General features: G+C 46.8%; 1 protein-coding gene across 3 annotated transcripts in view; it reads right to left on the minus strand.

Annotated features, from left to right (window-relative positions):
* Nucleotides 1-17,867, minus strand: part of GSK3B (glycogen synthase kinase 3 beta) — a 116,279-nt gene extending 98,412 nt beyond the window's left edge. The window contains exon 1 of one of the 3 annotated variants that reach the window (XM_077346294.1): nucleotides 17,483-17,867. In XM_077346294.1, coding sequence (XP_077202409.1) covers nucleotides 17,483-17,570 — 88 coding nt within the window. In that variant the 5' untranslated portion in view covers nucleotides 17,571-17,867. The remainder of the gene's footprint in view (nucleotides 1-17,482) is intronic. The other 2 variants (XM_077346295.1, XM_077346296.1) reach the window with 2 other exon arrangements.
* Nucleotides 17,868-18,218: the final 351 nt, after the last annotated feature.

The raw sequence follows: 18,218 nt of genomic DNA on the forward strand, positions 1-18,218 counted from the left end.
TGGACCTGGTTGGGTCTAAAGTCATAAATGCTGCTAGCATGCAAGATACTTTAAATAGTTCTTTGTCACCTTCAGAGGTTGATGGCTCCTGATGGTTTCTGACTGCTAAGGGGCCATTTGCAACTGATGCAGCTAGAAGTCATGTTCAGGAGTTGGCTGGCCTCTGGCATCAGGAGCCAACATGAGCACCATCAACGCACCTGGCTTTGAAGTGGCAGAGATGACAGAGCAATGTTGAGCCTGAGAAATGACTTGCATCAAGTCCCGCCAAACATTTCAAAACTACTCTGCGGTGGAGATGGTACTACAAAAAAGGTACTTCCACTAATAATGCATCTGCAAGAGAACACCAAACTTGCTCTTTCTACCTGAAGGTAAAAAGAGCATCGTGGCTGATGGGTGATTTTCCTACTTCCCCAATTGGGATTTGGGGGTCAGATAATTCCCCTGCTTCCCATCACTGCAGAGCAAGTGCTTCACAAGCAGAGCTCAGCAGACTAGAAGAAATGGCTCCATCACTCCCACTGCAAAACAAGTAACTAAATACTGAACTCATCTCAATTTGCTTCAAGGAAAAATAACTGTGTGTACAAAAGCCAATCAGGGAAAGGGGAATGGTCAAACCATAAATGATCAAACATAATGTCAGATAATACAGTACAGAATTATAGTTCTGGGTGCAAGCACCCACCTCCCCTATCCCAGAAGGGCAGAGCAATTTCCTTATCTCCACGTCAAAGAAACTTCAAATGCCAAGTCCAACCTCAGGAAGTTTCATTTTCTCTCCAAAGACAGCATGCTGACTGATGAGGGTTCCAAGAGCCTTCACAGAGAGGCTGTTGTCAGGGGAGGAAAGGTAGCAGATTGTGAAATGGAGGTCTTCCACTCAGCCTCTGGTTGACACAAGCGCAACCACTGCATGCTAACGCATAGCAGATATCTGATGGGCCACCCCCTAGACACAGACCCCCCCCCCCGTTTCCCACTGCAGCATCACCTGCTCCACAGGCCAACTTGGGTGGACTTACACTCAGGGCCAAATAGGGCTGGAGGTCTTGTCAGTCTTACCTCTGTTACCGGAAGTATATTATTTTAATGATATTTATATCATTTTGTTATTTTGTAAGTATTGCATTTTAATGCTGGTGCCGAGAGACACAAGTGAGGGGTAGAATATAAATGTAATGCCACTTTGGGACCCCTTCAGGTAGTAAAAAACAAAATGGGGTACAAAACATCAGCTCTTCTTATGGCCAAATGCCACATCAGCAGATGCTCAGGTGCCCATTTAGTCTGGGCCAATTAACAGTCAAAGAGACATCCATATGCATTCCCTACGAATCTGAAGGTCAAGGGGCTTTCAAGCAGCCCTTTTCTCTAATGGGATCTGCTGCTATGTCTGCAGGGAGCTGCTTGCCATGTCCAAGTAGGCTACTGAGATACCATCCCTTTAATAGACACACCCAGGACTGCCTTAAAGGCCCTCTTCTCCCAGACCCAGGGGAACACAAAAAGATACTCTGATTTTCTCATGGCTGCATATCTAGCACATGCACCCTCTTTTCCTTTGGATGCAAAGCATGGGACAAAAGGAGAACAGCCAGGGCTCCTGAGTGCAGTGAGAGATAATATTAATCTTTCATAGGAACAGTTCTGTTCAGAAGATCACTTTGTTTCAGTGAAATATGTATAGACTAAGAGAAGATAAGAGAAGATGTACCAACAAAGATCCCATCCTGACACTCTACAACTTAATGCTAGCAGAACCAGATCAATCACTTTCCGTATTAGGGACCTCAGAGAGAAATGAATCCCTGGATCACAGTGAGTTTGAAAAGAGAAACTCATGAAGCCCCAGGAAACACAACGGAAGAAGGTCAGGTAAGCAAAATCGGAGACATATCGAGAACCTATAGAGGCTCTACATTAGTTCAGCGTTTTCACCTGGAAGCAGTGCTATTTCAGGAACTAGGGTAAGGTTGTCACTTAGAGGCAGCCAGAGAAAGGTTCCTGTTGGCAGCAGAGGAGAGGACCACATTCATGGGTTTAAACTACATAGAGAACTGTACCAGCTAGATATCCCGGGGGGGGGGGGGATTCACGGTCTGAGTAGTTCAGCAGTGGAATGGGCTGCCTAAAGAGTTGGGAGAGCTCCCCCTCCCTGGCGGTCTTCAAGCAGCGGCTGGACAGATCCTTCTCATGGATGCTGGAGGCTGATCCTGCACTGGGCAGGGGGTGGGACTAGATGGCCTGCATGGCCCCTTCCCACTCTAGGATTCTAGGAGTCTAGTTCAGCAGTGGAAGGGGCTGCCTAAAGAGTTGGGAGAGCTCCCCCTCCCTAGCGGTCTTCAAGCAGCGGCTGGACAGATCCTTCTCCTGGATGCTTGAGGCTGACCCTGCACTGATCAGGGGGTGGGACTAGATGGTCCTTTCCCACTCTAGGATTCTAATTCTAGTCCTAGGATTGTCGTGCTGTCCCCTGCTCTCCTTTGGCATGGTAAAATAAAACTGCTCTTGTGATGACACTGATTCCGTTGCATTGCTAGAAAACATGATGGTTTCAGGTGCCCATTTTGCTGCTGCCTCCCTCATTGTAATAGAAAAAAAAGTCTGTTGGGAATCTGGTGTCCTTTGATCCCAATTACCTGTAGATCTTGCCTGCCAATCCCAAATGGAGTACTGAGGCCTCTCCCATTTCTCCTTTTGTTGCAGCCAGATCGGTGAGGCACCTGTGCAGAGGGGGGCATTTTGGTAAAGGGTTTCCTGTTCCAGGAAGATTTGCTCACAAAGCCACCAAAACACGGAAGGCCCCACAACAAACAAAGGAAGCCGCTGGTTGTGTTTAGTGCTCTCAATTCCCTCTCTAAGAGAAGGAACATGACTTCAATGCTTTCCTTTATCCAAGGTTTCCAGAAGGATATTACCAAGAGTTTCTCCAAATGATTTCTCCAACCCACAGGGGTGGCAGTTTGCCCAAGTAACTACCACCACCAACACAAAACAACACAGATTGAACTGACTAAGGGCACTACAGTTGCTCTGGAATTAATCCTGGGTCTGTTGGTTGCATATGCCACTTTCTTCTCACATTAGTAACTCAGAAATCCATCTCTTCTGCATTTCAATATTATATTTCTTTTTGTGTTGTAAGTCACCACGAGCCAGCCTTGGCCGAGAGTGGCGACTTAAGAAACTGAAGCATAGCAGAAATGAATAACCTGAAAAGCTACTGGCTGGTCACTTGCCTCCAAATTGTGGCTTAAAATTTGAATTTAAGAACAAACCACAGTTTGTCCAATATGATGGAACTAGCTACAGTTTATTATTATTATCATTATTATTAAGTTTGTTACCAGCCACTCCCAAGCAGGCTCGTGGCGGGTTACAGGTGTCCAGGTAAAATTCCCATTAAAATGGACAAGAAATACCAATACAGAAACTGAAAACCCAGGAACATGGCGGACCCTCCACCCCGCCCCCAAATCCCCAAGCGCTCACATGGCAGTCATTAAATTTTCAAGCGGCAAAAAAAAGACATAGAAAGGATGTTTTCGATCAAGTAGAGCAATTTTAAGTCCCATTGAGTAAAATATAAAAATACCCTCTAAACTAGACTAAACATAAGCATAAACTAAAGCACGTGTGTAAATCTACCAATGGACTCAACGGGGCTTAAAATTGCTTTACTTTTATTAGGTCTTGTCTGTTTTATAGCTCAGTTTAAACTGGAAGTTCTAAAGTGGCTAAATTTGCACAACTTAAGTGATGACAATCTTAATACATTGTGTACTTCCATGAAAGGCAACTGAAGGACGTTGGACTCAATGTGAACAAAAACAATTTTAAAAAAGCACACAGGTACAGGAGACAGTTGACTGCCAAACTGTAAAAAGTAACTTTTGGCAAAAATCCACTGATTTGTTATTCCTGGTAACCATTATTTCATTGTTCTGTCTGAACCTAAATGAGGTTCTAAAAAAAATATACACCAAAGTTCAGTTGCTAATATCCCCCTTAGTATGGAGTACAAACCAATGTAGAAGCCACAATTATGTGTGTGGGGTTTTTCCCCCAGTTCCATACTGTAAAAGGAATAAATTAATTAGCTTAGTATCCCCTCATGTGGGATTGAGGCTAATCAGGCGTGGAGCTTGCAGAGATTGAGTGGGAAAAGGAGCCAGTGGAGGCAACCCAAGGGCAAGCAAGGCCCTTTTAAACTTGGAATGTTTTCGTCATGATTATCCTAGGAATTGTGTTAAATGATGTATCTTGTATTTATCAAGGAGAGGGATAAAACCACAAATAGATATAAGCAATTTTTTTAAATAAATCAAGTTATGCTGTCTTCTTTCACATTCCAGGATGGATACTGTAACTGCTTGATACAAAATTAACAACTGATGCAGGGATGCCATGCAGAGGGAATGTGAAACTGAGGTTCCCCACCCCCCTGCTGGCAGGGGCTCATGGGAATTGTAGTCCATGGGCATCTGAAGAGCCACAGTTTGGCCAGCCTGGACTAGGCAGTAGGTGAGATACTGGAGCGCTGCCCATCTCATTGGACAGTGGCATCATGCTGGCAGGGGCTCACAGGATTTGTAGTCCATGAACATATGGAGAGCTACAGTTTGGCCACCCCTGTTCCAGACCTAGAGTAGAGCCCTCAGCTGTTTACTGAAAAATCTGTTCTGCTTCCATGTGGCTGCTATCCACAGACAGGGACCACGCATGACAGATTTAGTATATATATAACTGAATGCAAGAACTTTATTGTAATGCACTAGATCTTGTGTCAGAATTCTTTGCATGGAAGTGTGCCTTCCTTGCTTCCCCTCTCCCCCAACAGCCCCCTATGTCTCCCAAAATGATGTTCCTTGAGGGGGGGGGGGGAAGGTCCACGAGGATCAACATGAGGGGGAGCTGAAGGGCTGCCACAGAAAGGACAGAACCAACAAAAGCCATCCCTTCCTGTTGCCTGTGCAGGTCTTTCCCATAGTATCCAACCCAGCAGAAAGTCAACACCTGTGGGAAAAAATAAATGGGGATAGGATTTACATGGCAAACATTTTATTAATTTGGCATTTTTGTATATCCCTGGAGTACTCTCATGGGCTAGTGAGAAAAGTTAAGCAGAGTTAAACAATATCTCCATTGTTTATTCGAAAGTACACTGTAGTGTGCCCTGTGCTCCACAGCCCTGCCCTCTGCCCTTCCTCCCATGGAGCTCTCCGATTTAACTTTGATAGCAATGCAACAAAGTTCACACTGAAAACATTAAGGGATTACGATGACTGCACATCTACACACATTACACTTCACTAGGCCAATGCAGATTCCAGAGATCCTTATGCACGCAATATTAACAGCAGGCATGGCGCACACACACACACACACCTACCCCATGGAGTCACACCTGCTCTGAAAAGTCTTCAAGGCAAAAGAGGAGCATAGGTGGTTTGCCCCGGCCAGTCTCCACATAGCAACCCTGGCTTTCCTTCTTGACTGCCCTTCCAAATACTAACCAGGCCCGACTCTGCTCAGCTTCTGAGATCTGATGAGAAGGGGCTGGCAGTACTCCCACAGGATCATATGAAACATCAGCTCCAGACAGCACCCACAAGCCACCTCAGCAGCACCCTGACATGTCTGCCAGCTCAAGTCCTCTTGCTTAAGGAGGCCTTCTAGCCTGATAATTAACACCAGGTTACTACAATCTTCTTTCCTCACCAAAAGTCTGAAAGACAGGACTTCAATACTCAATGCTGTCAAATGAACTAGCGGCATTTTTCCTCCATATTGTCTGATCTTCCAGAAATCGGTATTTCCAAATGGGAAATTTGGAGGTGTGTTTTCTGGGTTGTCGCAAAAAGAAAAGCTGGACACTGAAGAACCATAACCCCTGAAGAGAAAACTACCCGCCGATTTCCCATTCATCAATTTATAATCTAGACCCAAACCCAATGAAGTAGTAGTAGTCGTTGTTGTCATCGTAGTACTAATTTTATTTTTAGATCCCATCCTTCTCTGGCCAGCTCAGGAAGGTAACATCAAGGTTAAAACAATCAATGCAAAATAAATTTCACATATACAAGTGAGATGTAAATTACATTTTGAAATTGTTTTAAAATTGCCTCCCATTTCTAATTTAGGCATGACTGGGGGGGTGGGGTAGTCCATACTGGATGGATTTCAATGGGCAAGCAAGGAGGCCAGTGTCTATTCGATTTTATTTCCTGGCCTCACCTGTAGGCCTGACAGAACAGCTCTGTCTTACAGGCCCTCTGGAACTATTTACAGTCCCTAAGGGCCCTGGATCTCATAAGGGCCACCAGGGCCAAGGTTGAAAAAGCCCTACCTCTGGCCAAGGCCAGCTTTACCTCTTTGGGGCCAGAGATGCCAAGCAGATTTCAACTGTTCAATCTCAGTGCTTCTTGGAGAGCACATAAGGGAAGTGCTACCAAAAAGTGTATACCACACCAAATGACTATGCAGAGCCTTTATATCAGGGGTAGTCAAACTGCGGCCCTCCAGATGTCCATGGACTACAATTCCCATGAGCCCCTGCCAGCAAATGCTTTATACTGCAGGGCAGGGGTAGTCAACCTGTGGTCCTCCAGATGTTCATGGACTACAATTCCCATGAGCCCCTGCCAGCAAATGCTAGCAGGGGCTCATGGGAATTGTAGTCCATGAACATCTGGAGGACCACAGGTTGACTACCCCTGCTGTAGGGAACACATTTACATGTACAATCAACTAGCTTGCCTGACACAAAAACATGTCTGACAGACCCCTGAATGCAAACAAAAGTCATCCACTGAGTAAAATTTGACAGGCTGCATCACCATGTCACTCAGCATCTTCTCTGGATGCCCTGGACAAAATGGGGTATATGTGTGTGTGGGGGGGTTATTTACCACACTTCCTTGCCATAAGGGTATACCACAAAGCAATCAAACCTCCGTAATGTTTCTCATAGGTTTATAAATTGTGGTTTGCCAGTGCCTTCCCCAGTCATTACCATTTACCCCCCAGCATGCTGGGTACTCATTTACCAACCTCGGAAGGATGGAAGGCTGAGTCAACCTTGAGCCAGCTGCTGGGATTGAACTCCCAGCCTCATGGGCAGAGCTTTCAGACTGCATGTCTGCTGCCTTACCACTCTGCGCCACAAGCGGCCTTAAAAAAATAGAGTAGGGATCCAGAAAAATATTATTTGTTACAGAGATAACCTGATTCTGTCCCAGGTAAACTGATAGAAGCTTATATGAAGCGCCTAGTGAGGGAAAAGCTTTGTGAAGAAGCAGCAGCATGGCTACTGCAACGGATGTTATGCTTCATCAACCTTTTGGAGTTCTTCAAAAGCATTAGCAGGCAGATAAGGATGGGCCAGCAGGCATTATATGCCTGGACTTCCAAAAAGCTTTAGACATAGTACCTCACTGAGTCAAGTTCTGAATAAATTTGGCCTTCATAGGATCAAAGACTAGGTCCTCAGATTACAAATGGGTTAAGAGACAGGAAGCAGATGCTAGCCATAAAGGGACAATAATCACAGTGGGGGGAAAGGAGGAGGGTGGGTCACCAGGAATCTACATTACAATTATTTCATTTCTTTAGACACAAGTTGGAGTCAGGGATGATCTGTAAAGTGACTGAATTTACTGATTACACCAAAAAAAATTTGTAAAGTGAAAACCAAAAAAGATTGTGAGGTGGTCTAAGAACTTTCCAAGTGGACAAGTAAAATCAGTAAAAATATGATTCGATAGTGAAGTGATGGATACTGGCTAGCTTTAGCTTGATTTAAAATACTAATCCTTCGTAAAAACATGGCCATGGTGGTCTAAAACGACTGACTGACCAGGAAGAGATCTCAAGGTCATAGTGGATAGCTTGATGAAAGCGCTTACTTGAGAAAGCAGTGAAAAAGGAAAATTCCATACTTAAAGATTAAGAAATCACCTTGAACAAAACAGCTAGTATCATAATGCCAGTGAATAGCTCCAGGGTTTGGCCACATTTGGTGTATTGTGTGCACTTCTGGTCCCTAGATCTCAAAAAGGATATTTCAGCATGGGAAAAGGTACAGAAGAGGACTACTACGAATATTTTCCATTAGGAAAGAATAAAGATTTGGGGCATTTCTGTTTATCAAAAGGATGAGATCTATGCATGTTCTGAGGAAAGTGGATTCAGAGAGCTTTCTCCTTCACGACAGGTGGGGAGGGGGGGGGGAGTAATTCTTCATGCAATACATAATTACGTAGTTGAACTCCCTGCCACTGGAGGCGATGATGCTCCCCACTTGCTCAAATGGCTTTGAAGGGGGAATAGACACAATTACTGGAGGAAAGGTTCCCGAAAGTTCTTAGTCATGATGACTGACAGGGCTGCTGTGTTAAAAGACATTATAACACTAAATGCCAGTTGCGAAGTTAGGAAGGAAGCAGCAAGAGGTGACTTTGGTCTCTGTTCTCCTGCTGCGGATCTTCTGGCAGGGATGGCCAAATTACGGCTTCCCAGAGGTCCATGGACTACACTTACCATGAGCCCCTGCCAACTGCCCATGCTGGCAAGGGCTCATGTTAATTGTAGTCCATGGGCATTCAGAAAGCCACAGCCTGACCACCCCATAGGGCATCTGGTCAACTTTATGGGAACAAAATGCTGAACTAGGTGGATCATTGATTTGATTCACAGGGGACGTACCAGGGAGGTACGCACTGATTCTTACCTTCTGCCAGCAATGCACAAAGAAGTAATTAAAGAGACTAAAAACTACCAGTTTGATGCATTAAATGTTTAACCAGGACTGAAATTCAAGCCTGTCATTGACTCCCAGACTTCCTGACATAGTTGTTCAGAATACAGAACTGGGAAAAATCTTTTATGCTCTACCATGCCTGATAGTTGCTGGACCACATTTTAAAGACAAAGCCACGTAAAAGTATGCACAGTAATCCAGAACAGAGCTCATCAAGGCCAGACGCCTTTGTGTCAGAAGGCACAGCTGGCAAACCTGTCTTAGCTGATACATAATAATAATATTTTATTTTTAACCTGTCTTTCCATGTTGCTCGGGGCGAGTAACACTACCAATCATCGTACAATCATCATAAAACATTTTCTTTTGGGCCCCAACCAGAAGCCTGGTGGAAGAGCTCCATCTTGTAGGCCATTTGGAACTGACCAGGGTCCTGCAGGGCCCTGATCTCCCTTGGAAGCCCCTTCCATTACACTGGGGACCACCCTCCCTGCCACCACTGGTCCTCCAGGAACGGCACCAGATCCAGAAGCACACCCATGCTAATGAGCCTCGGCTTGTTCACCTCTCTCCAAATAACCCCCCAGTCAACCATTTAGGCTTCCGGTGGCTTCCTATGAGAAACAAAGAAATCAGTACCCCAAATTTCTTTCTGTCCTCCGCTGACAGTTTCATGGCAATGTCAAATAGCACAGAAGACAGAAAAGATTCCTGTGGAAAAACAACCAGAACAGATTCTTTCCTGGGAAGACCATACAGCAACTGAAGAGCTTACCCTCCTTTGTCGAGATGACATCATGCCTGCAAGGTCTGCAATCAATAATGCATAAGCTGGTGAACCAACAAGGACATTGCTGGACTTCAGAAATTCTCAGCCAGGCCACGACCAACAAACATCAAAAACTATCCCGCCGCACATTTTGCTAAGTGGATGGAAGAAGAGTTCGCATAGCAAGTGCTGAAGCTGCGGCCATGACATTAATTCTGGAGAATAGCAGGGAGAGAGTCTAGAGCAGGGGTAGTTAAACTGCAGCCCTCCAGATGTCCATGGAGCCCCAGCTGGCAGGGGCTCATGGGAATTGTAGTCCATGGACATCTGGAGGGCCGCAGTTTGACTACCCCTAGTCTAGAGCATACTCACCAAATGACTAATTATTTTTTTAATCACCGCTGGTAGAGGGAAGAAGAGAGTGCATCTTTCAGAATGCTACCAGGTTGTCAAACTCAACAGCGCTTTGTGCAGAGAAAAGACTAAGAAATCAGCACCACATGCCTGTCCCTCCTGTAAAACCCCATCACTGGACAGAAAGTATAAAAGCCCTGCACTTCATTTATCTCACAGGAGCAGGACAAGCAAGGATCAAAGCCCTGTTTGTTCACAAGTTACAGTGAACACCTTTACAACCCATGTACAGTGTACGATGGGCTGTTCTTTATATGTGCAATGAGCCTTTCTCATGATTCAGCTGATGCATATACAGCTGAATATAAATCCCATATCTATCCAGCTACTGGACCCTGGTGTCATTTGTAAAGTGGCTCTTTTTGGACCCTGGTGTCATTTGTAAAGCTGGCTCTTTTTACAAAGATGTTCACGCTGGAGGTGGTGAGCTCCCCCGCACTGGCAGTCTTCAAGCAAAGGCTGGTACACACTTTTCTTGGATGCTTAGGGCTGATCCTGCGTTGAACAGGGGGTTGGACTAGATGGCCTGTATGGCCCCTTCTAACTCTATGATTCTGTGTATCGCCCTTCACTAGCTTCTAGAAAGAGACTAACTGGAAAGCACACCAAGATGTGCGACCCTGGCTGACCTTTGTACCCCTGGCTTGCAGGTCACTCACTAACTTACCCCTATGTCACTGCAAAGATGTGCTCTGAGATGTCTTCAGCTAGTAATTTATTTCACTCAAGAGACTGAGAGCACCTCTGAACACAGCTGTCTGGATATTTTTTTTTAAGTCAATATTCACATGCAACAAAGCTCTTCCCTAACCGAGGGGTAGTCAACCTGTGGTCCTCCAGATGTCCATGGACTACGATTCCCATGAGCCCCTGGCCAGCAGATGCCATCTGGAGGACCGCAGGCTGACTACCCCTGCCCTACCCAACCAAGGCTATAGTGCATCCCCTTCCATTAGCAGCGACAGCATCGTACTATTGCAATGGTACCCATGTGTACAGCTATACACAGGTTAGTTCTTATATGCCACTTTTCTGTCCCCAAAGAAGTCTCAAAGTGACTTTCGCTTCCCTTTCTTCTCCCCGCAAAAGACACTTTGTGAGGGAGGGAAGGCTGAGAGAGCCCTGAGATTACTGAAGAAGAATTGGTTCTGATATGCTGCTTTTCTCTATCTGATTGAGTCTCAAAAGGGTTGACATTCGCCTACCTACCGCTGTGAGGGAGGGAAGGCTGAGAGAACCTTGATATTACTGAAGAAGAGTTGATTCTGATATGCTGCTTTTCTCTACCCGAAGGCAACTTAAAGCGGCTTAAAATTGCCTTCCCTTTCCTCTCCCCATAACAGGCACCCTGAGAGGCAGGTGAGACTGAGAGAGCCCTGCTCGTCAAAACAGCTTTCTCAGTGCTGTGGTGAGCCCAAGGTCACCCAGCTGGTTTCATGTGGGGAGCACAAAATCAAAGCCAGATTAGAAGTCTACACTCCTAACCACTGCACCAAGCTGGCTCTCTCCTTTAGACACACACCCTTACCATCATAGGAATTCTCAGTCATGAACATATGTACCAAAACAGTATACTCCCTTGGAGATTTACAGTTTGACTAAAGAAACGAGTCACTGCATTTCCTACTGGTTTCTGATTTTTCAAGTTAAACCTGCAAAGTCTGTCTCCAACTCTCAGTCTTCTAATTTTGACCCATTTATTATGGCCATTTCTCCTCCACTATCTTAAAAAGCAAAAGAGGCAATTAAAAACAACATGATTTTATTTTATAGTTCCAGCATAAACATAAGCAACATTAGACAATTTCATTCATCAATAACCTTAACCAGTTGTTATTTACAAACCTTAATTTTTAAAATTTATGAACAGATAAATTATGCAGGCAGAACCAGTACACACAGTGCTCCAAAACATTCGCTAGAGGAGAGTTTTGCAGATACCGCGGAATGCCAAAAGGACGAAGAAGTGGGTTCTATATCAAATCAAGTCTGAACTACTTCTAGAAGCTGCAAGGAATAATCTGAGGCTATCGGAATTTGGTCACATTATGAGAGCAGAGTCACTGGAAAAGACATAGCAATAGGAAAAATTGAAGGCAGCAGGAGAAGAATTGACTCAATATAGCAGGCTTTCCCCACCAGGGTTTTGTGAACCCCAGGGGTTTTTTCATTGCCCTGAAAGGGTTTCCTGAATGGGTGGGAGTTAATTCATTTCTTATAAATTTTCTTTAAACATTAAACATTGCCAGTTTGGTGTAGTGGTTAGAAGTGTGGACTTCTAATCTGGCATGCCGGGTTCAATCCTGCACTCCCCCACATGCAGACAGCTGGGGGACCTTGGGCTCGCCACAGCACTGATAAAACTGTTCTGACCGAGCAGGAATATCAGGGCTCTCTCAGCCTCACCCACCTCACAAGGTGTCTGTTGTGGGGAGAGGAAAGGGAAGGGGACCGTAAGCTGCTTTGAGTCTCCTTCGGGTAGAGAAAAGCAGCATATAAGAACCAACTCTTATTATTATTATTATTGGATGTCATGACCATATATGGGCCTGAAGGGGGTGGGAAGGGGAGGGATAACGGCTGAGTGTGTCCACAGCAATGCTTCCCAACCATATTCTGCACAATTGCGTCAGTTCTGGAGTTTCTCAAAAACTGAAGACCCGTCCCACGGTGGCCAATGATGAGCCTGGATGGGGTAGGATGGGGAGGTGCCCTGGGTGGGCGTGTCCACAGCTCTGCTTCCAAACCATATTCTACATAATTGCACCACTTCTGGAGTTTCTCAAAACCTGAAGATGTTTCAAGAGATTATCAATGGTAAAAAAGTTGATAAAGGCTGCAATAAAGGCAGCCATGATATGCATGCATTCATTCATTTGCAAGATCTGAGCAAGTCAGTTAACGATAGGGCACTTTGGAGGTCATGAATTCATAGGGTCACCATAAGTCTGGGGTAACCCGGCAGCACCTGAACTCACTCACTCAATCTATACACCCACTGAGCAAGATCTAAATGTCTGTAAGGAAAGTAAATACAGTAACAAGAAAGGAGCATAAAACAATGTAGTTATCCGAATTTAGGTTCCGTTTCAAACCGAGATAGGGATGAAGGATTTATTTTTATGCTTCAATTTATATACCACCACTCCCACATAGTATGCAAAAGACTTGTCAGACAGCTGCATTAAGAGATGCAAAAAGCAAGCGAGAAGCTGCACAGAAGGTCAGTGAGGATGGCCAGTCCTTGAAAGTATGAGATGGCCAGTGTTCGTGCATGCCCTCACTCTCCCTCACTGATGTAGGAAAATAGAAAAGACAACTTCCTGAAAGCAAGAAGCCAGAAAGGTTGCCTTGAGACGCTGCCTCGCTGGGGGAACTGGCAGCTTCCATGGACCTGGGGGTGTTCTTGCATGGTTCCTATGCCTGGGAAAGGGGGGAGCCTGGACATCTACTCCTATCTCAAACCACCCCTTTTCTCCCCCTCAGTCCTCCTCAGCTATGGTAGGGAAGTGTTGCCAGCTGACATCAGTTCCAGCCCAGTTCCTCCACAGTCAAAAGGTTGGAAAGGGCTGGGTTAGAGTGTCAGATTAGAAAGCAGTGACCAGTTCACTGGACTTTGGAAGGTGGCCAGGTGAGCTTGGGTCCCTCACAATCTCTCCTTCCTGCCTAGGTTGTCGTCATGAGAACCGAGCGGAGAAAAATGTGAAAAGCTGCTTTGATTCCCCAATCAAGGAGAAAAGCAGAATTTTTTTTTTTAATTAGAAACGGTCTGTGGCACACGTCAGCTAGTGCCTGTGGTGCGCACCTCAACCAGAACAATCACCAGCTGAAGTGGCAAAGCAGAAAAGAGGTTGGGAAGAACTGTCAGAACGGAGATCCAGCAGGGAACCACTACAGAGCGACCGATCCAGAAAGGACAGCAATTGTCAACTGGAATGGCAGTACAGGAAGAACAACATAAAGTTACTTTCATACTCCCTTAAAGACTAAAAACCAAAAATAGGCCAGGTCACATTATGCCTTCTGTCAACATGGCCAATTCTTCTTGTGGTAGAAGAAGTAGAAAGGTTCTATCCTGGATTGCTATAATTAAAAGCAAATATAGCTGGCAGGGGCTCATGGGAATTGTAGTTCATGGACATCTGGAGAGCCACAATTTGGCCACCCTTGCACTAAATGAAGCTTTCATTTCCCGGAGCTATGGTAAGAGGTTCCTTCCCCGACCCCTCAGTTTGGTTTTCAAGACTCTACCACAGGGGTAGTCAAACTATGACCCTCCAGATGTCCATGGACTACAATTCCCAGGAGCCCCCTGCCAGCAAACGCTGGCAAGGGCTCATGGGAATTGTAGTCCATGGACATCTGGAGGGCCGCAGTTTGACTACCCCTGCTCTACCATGTTTATTTTCTACAGGGTTATTGCTTTTACTACCATTTTAGAAGGAGATCTTTAGAATATGGTATGTTTTTTAACTGCAGGAGGGTTTTTTTGTTGCTGTTGCTTTCTGTACATGGCCATGGGAGGCATTCTGTTGAGGGGCAACATTGAGACCATTCAAAGAAAACAAGCAGGGGGACCAGCTCAATGTCACCCGAGGTCAACACCAAAGATAGGACCGAGCATGTCTGCAGCCCTTCTGCCGTCTGCTCTAGTTATGGGAGATGCAGTTATGGAGCCCCAGCTCCATCAAAGGGGGATGGAAAATACCAATAGCTTGAGCTAGAAGATGGTAAGCCTGAGCATTGGTAGTAGTAGGGAGTAACCCCTAAGCATGTCTACTCAGAAGAATGTCCCATTTTATTCAGGTCACCTTACTCCCAGGAAAATGTTTGTAGGGTCCCTTAACTTGATTTGGTTTTTAAAGTTCCAACTGGATAAAGGGTGCAACAAAAATCCAAAGAAATAATTAACCATAACAATGTTGTAAGTCTAAACTAAAGATAACGCTTCATTTGGTGCTGCAAGTTAAAACTCTACCAAAATAGGGGTGTACTGATAAGTCACGTTGTTAGAGTCTTAATAGTTTCTGACAAACTTTACTGGACTACAGTTTCCAATCCACATTCCAGGACCCTGATCTCTCTTAAATGTGCAAACAAAGACCTTGGAATAGAGTCTCTCCCCCTGGATTTCCAATCACCAGACAATCATACAGCGGATTTGTTAACCTCTATTATCTTCAAACAACTAAAGATAAAAACCCTCTGCCATGATTTTACTCATTATAACCTTTTAAATCATTGCAAAATAGAATGACCAATTAAAATATTGGGTGACTTAAATGTGAAGCACATATGTACTCAAATGTGAGTCCATGAGAGGAAAGGAGGGGAATTAACGAACAAGCTGTGGTTGGGGGAGGATAGAGGCCCTCTTTCCCACCCAACATTTCTCCCCTGCAAATATCCCTTGACCCCATATTACCATTGTGACAGACACAAGACTGGGGGGTTCACCCTAGGTTTCCTTCATAACCTGTACTTCCATGCTAACTGTTGCTTTTACTGTATAAAGCCAATCCTGAAAAGTCAGTATGTGACTTTTTTTTTTTTGCTCTACCAATTAAGGACAACTCCGTAGGTCAGGGGTGGTCAAACCATGCCTCTCCAAATGTCCATGAACGACAATTCTGGCAGGGCCTCATGGGAATTGTAGTTCATGGACATCTGGAGAGGCCCGGTTTGGCCAGCCCTGCTGTAGGGTTTTTTCAAGGCAAGAGGCTTTCAAAGGGGGTTTGTTGCCTGGCTCTGAGCAGTGACCCCAGATTCCCTTGGTGGTCTCCCCTCCAGCTATTGGCCAGGGCCAAACTTGCTGAGCTTCTGAGATCAGGCTAGCCTGGGTGATTCAGGTCAAGGTAGCATGGGCCTTAGTCAGCATCATGTAATTCCTCGAATTAGCACACCATCCAGAAAAGAACAGCCGCATCATTCCCTGTTCCTCCCCTCCTACCAGCCAGTAGCCTTTTTTAAAGATCACGTCGCTTTTAAGCTTTGTGGTCTGTTTTTAACTTGTGCTCAACAATAAATTAGGCTGTTCGTGCTCCATGCTAGAACCACCCATACAATTATACAGAAACTCTCAAATCCTTAATTCACTGTGCTCTAGCTTCTCACACACCCATTTGGAGCGATCCTAGGCTCATCGCTTGACTAGTCCTCGATCCTCCTACCAGATGTGCACATGAGAATAAGCCAGTAAAAGCAGCACTGTGATTTATCAATATGCATTTAATAAAAAATGTCACCTCTAACAACAGGCAGGTGCTGGGGGATTAGGTGGGCCGTATGTCAGAAGTTCTAAGTGCCCTTTCACTTGAGCTTTTCTATGTTTTCCAAAGGAATACAGACATCCTTATTAGGGCCCTTCAGGACCTGTTGTCTAGGCCTGCATCACTTGTGACCCCACCAAAGCCAACTGAATGAACAGCAGTTCTGCTTCCCACCTGGGGCTACAAGAATGGGAGGGGGGAGGAGCTGTTAAGCACCCAGAAGGCACCATACATGGGTGGAGGGGCTGCTTTTTATCTTGACAGACAAACCGACAGGCCTGAACGGAATCACATTCTGATGGGCAATAGAAACCCTTGATGGACAGCTCAAGTGGACCTGCAATTGCAACCTTCATGTAAAATTCTCAGGCGCATAAGAGAAACCAGTTTAAAAGCCTGCTGGGGCCCCAAATGCTCTCCCAGAGATAACCAGACTGAAAGTTACCTTGGAAAGAAAATAGCTCACCAACGCCATACCATCATCTGATTCACAGCTGGGAAGCTGTTGATTCATAGAAAAGCCCTAACCTCTGTCTGCGTTTTCAGGAAGTATGTACATCCCTACCGTCTAACTTAATAGGACTGGGTCACGGGCCTACTCTTTGGGATGCTACTTCTCCCTTTACCCCAACTCCTCATGGTCCAGGAAGAATCGTGTGAAGCCTGATGCCTTAATAATGCATAACTTCACAAGAATTATTCACTGTGCAGGAGCCTCAAAGAATAAGCGTCCATTTAAAGCCCTCTAAAGGGCTTCTTTCAAAGGCTGTGTGGCTGATGCAGAGACATCATTCTCTATAGAGACGCCTAACAAAAGCTGCTGGGAAAGCCACTGAAATATGGAGCTGGGCAGGCAAGGAGACACACGAGTCACCGCTCTGGCTCTCCCTGGGGGTGAGCTAGGGCCAGGTTTGCATCCGGCTCCCTGCAAAGGAAGCTTTCCCAGATCCAGGAAGCGGGCCGAGGCTTGCAAAGCATTGACTTCATAGTGCCCAAGTTCATTTTAAGCCAAAACGCCAAGAATCGATGCGTTTTATATTTCTTGGAGGAAAAAAAATGAAATGGAAGCCACAGCAGGGTGTGCCTTTTCCGGGCGGGCGGGCGGGCGGGGCGGGGCAGGCGGCCGTCTCCCCACCAGGCCTCCGAGAGCCTGACAGCTCCGCTAAGGACCGGGGTTCGCCCCCCCCCCGATTTCCATCAATCAATCAATCAATCAATCCTCACTAGTAATCACAATGGCAATACTGGGCGGGGGATACTCACGGCTCACTTTCATGCTGCCGAAGGCGGAGGGCTGCTGCACGGGCTTGCAGCTCTCGGCGAAGGAGGTGGTCCTGGGCCGGCCCGACATGGCTCCTGGCGCTCCCCGCCCGACCCCCGACCCGGAGCGGCCGCCGCCGCCGCCTCGCCCGCCTCCTCGTGCCCCCGGGCGCCGCGAAGACCCCCAGGACCCCCCCCCCCCAAAGTGCTCGCTCTCTCTCGCGCTCTCTCGCTCCCCTGTCGCGCGCGGTCGGTCGGTCTGTCTCTCAGCGCCCGGCCAGGCCCTGCTGCTGCTGCTGCTGCCGCCGCCGCCGCCTCCCCATGGGGGCCAGCCAGCCAGCCAGCCAGCCGAGCCGGGTCCCGCCGACGCCCCCTCCTCCTCCTCCGGGGATGCGGGCGGGGGGCGCGCCCGGCTGCCTGCCCGCCCCTCCTCTCCTCTCCCCTCCCCCCCCAGTCACGGGAGGCCAAGAGTCGCCCCCCCCCTCCGGCTTCTTCTGGGGGGACTACTTCCCCCGGCGGAGGGACACGGCGCCCGGGAGGACGGGGCTGCGGCTGCTGCTGCTGCGGCGGATGCGGCTGTGGCTGGCGAAGAGGGCCCGGCGCGGCCCGCGTGAGGGGAAAGGCGGGCAGGGGCGGCGGCCTGTTCCTCCTGCGGGGCCCTCGAGCCGGGCTCCCGGCCTCCTCCTCAGCGTCGTCGTCTGCGGCTGCTTCGCCTCCTCCTGCTCATCGCGCGCCCAGG

This window comes from Paroedura picta, chromosome 7, assembly GCF_049243985.1.
Source record: "Paroedura picta isolate Pp20150507F chromosome 7, Ppicta_v3.0, whole genome shotgun sequence".
Taxonomy (NCBI): domain Eukaryota; kingdom Metazoa; phylum Chordata; class Lepidosauria; order Squamata; family Gekkonidae; genus Paroedura; species Paroedura picta.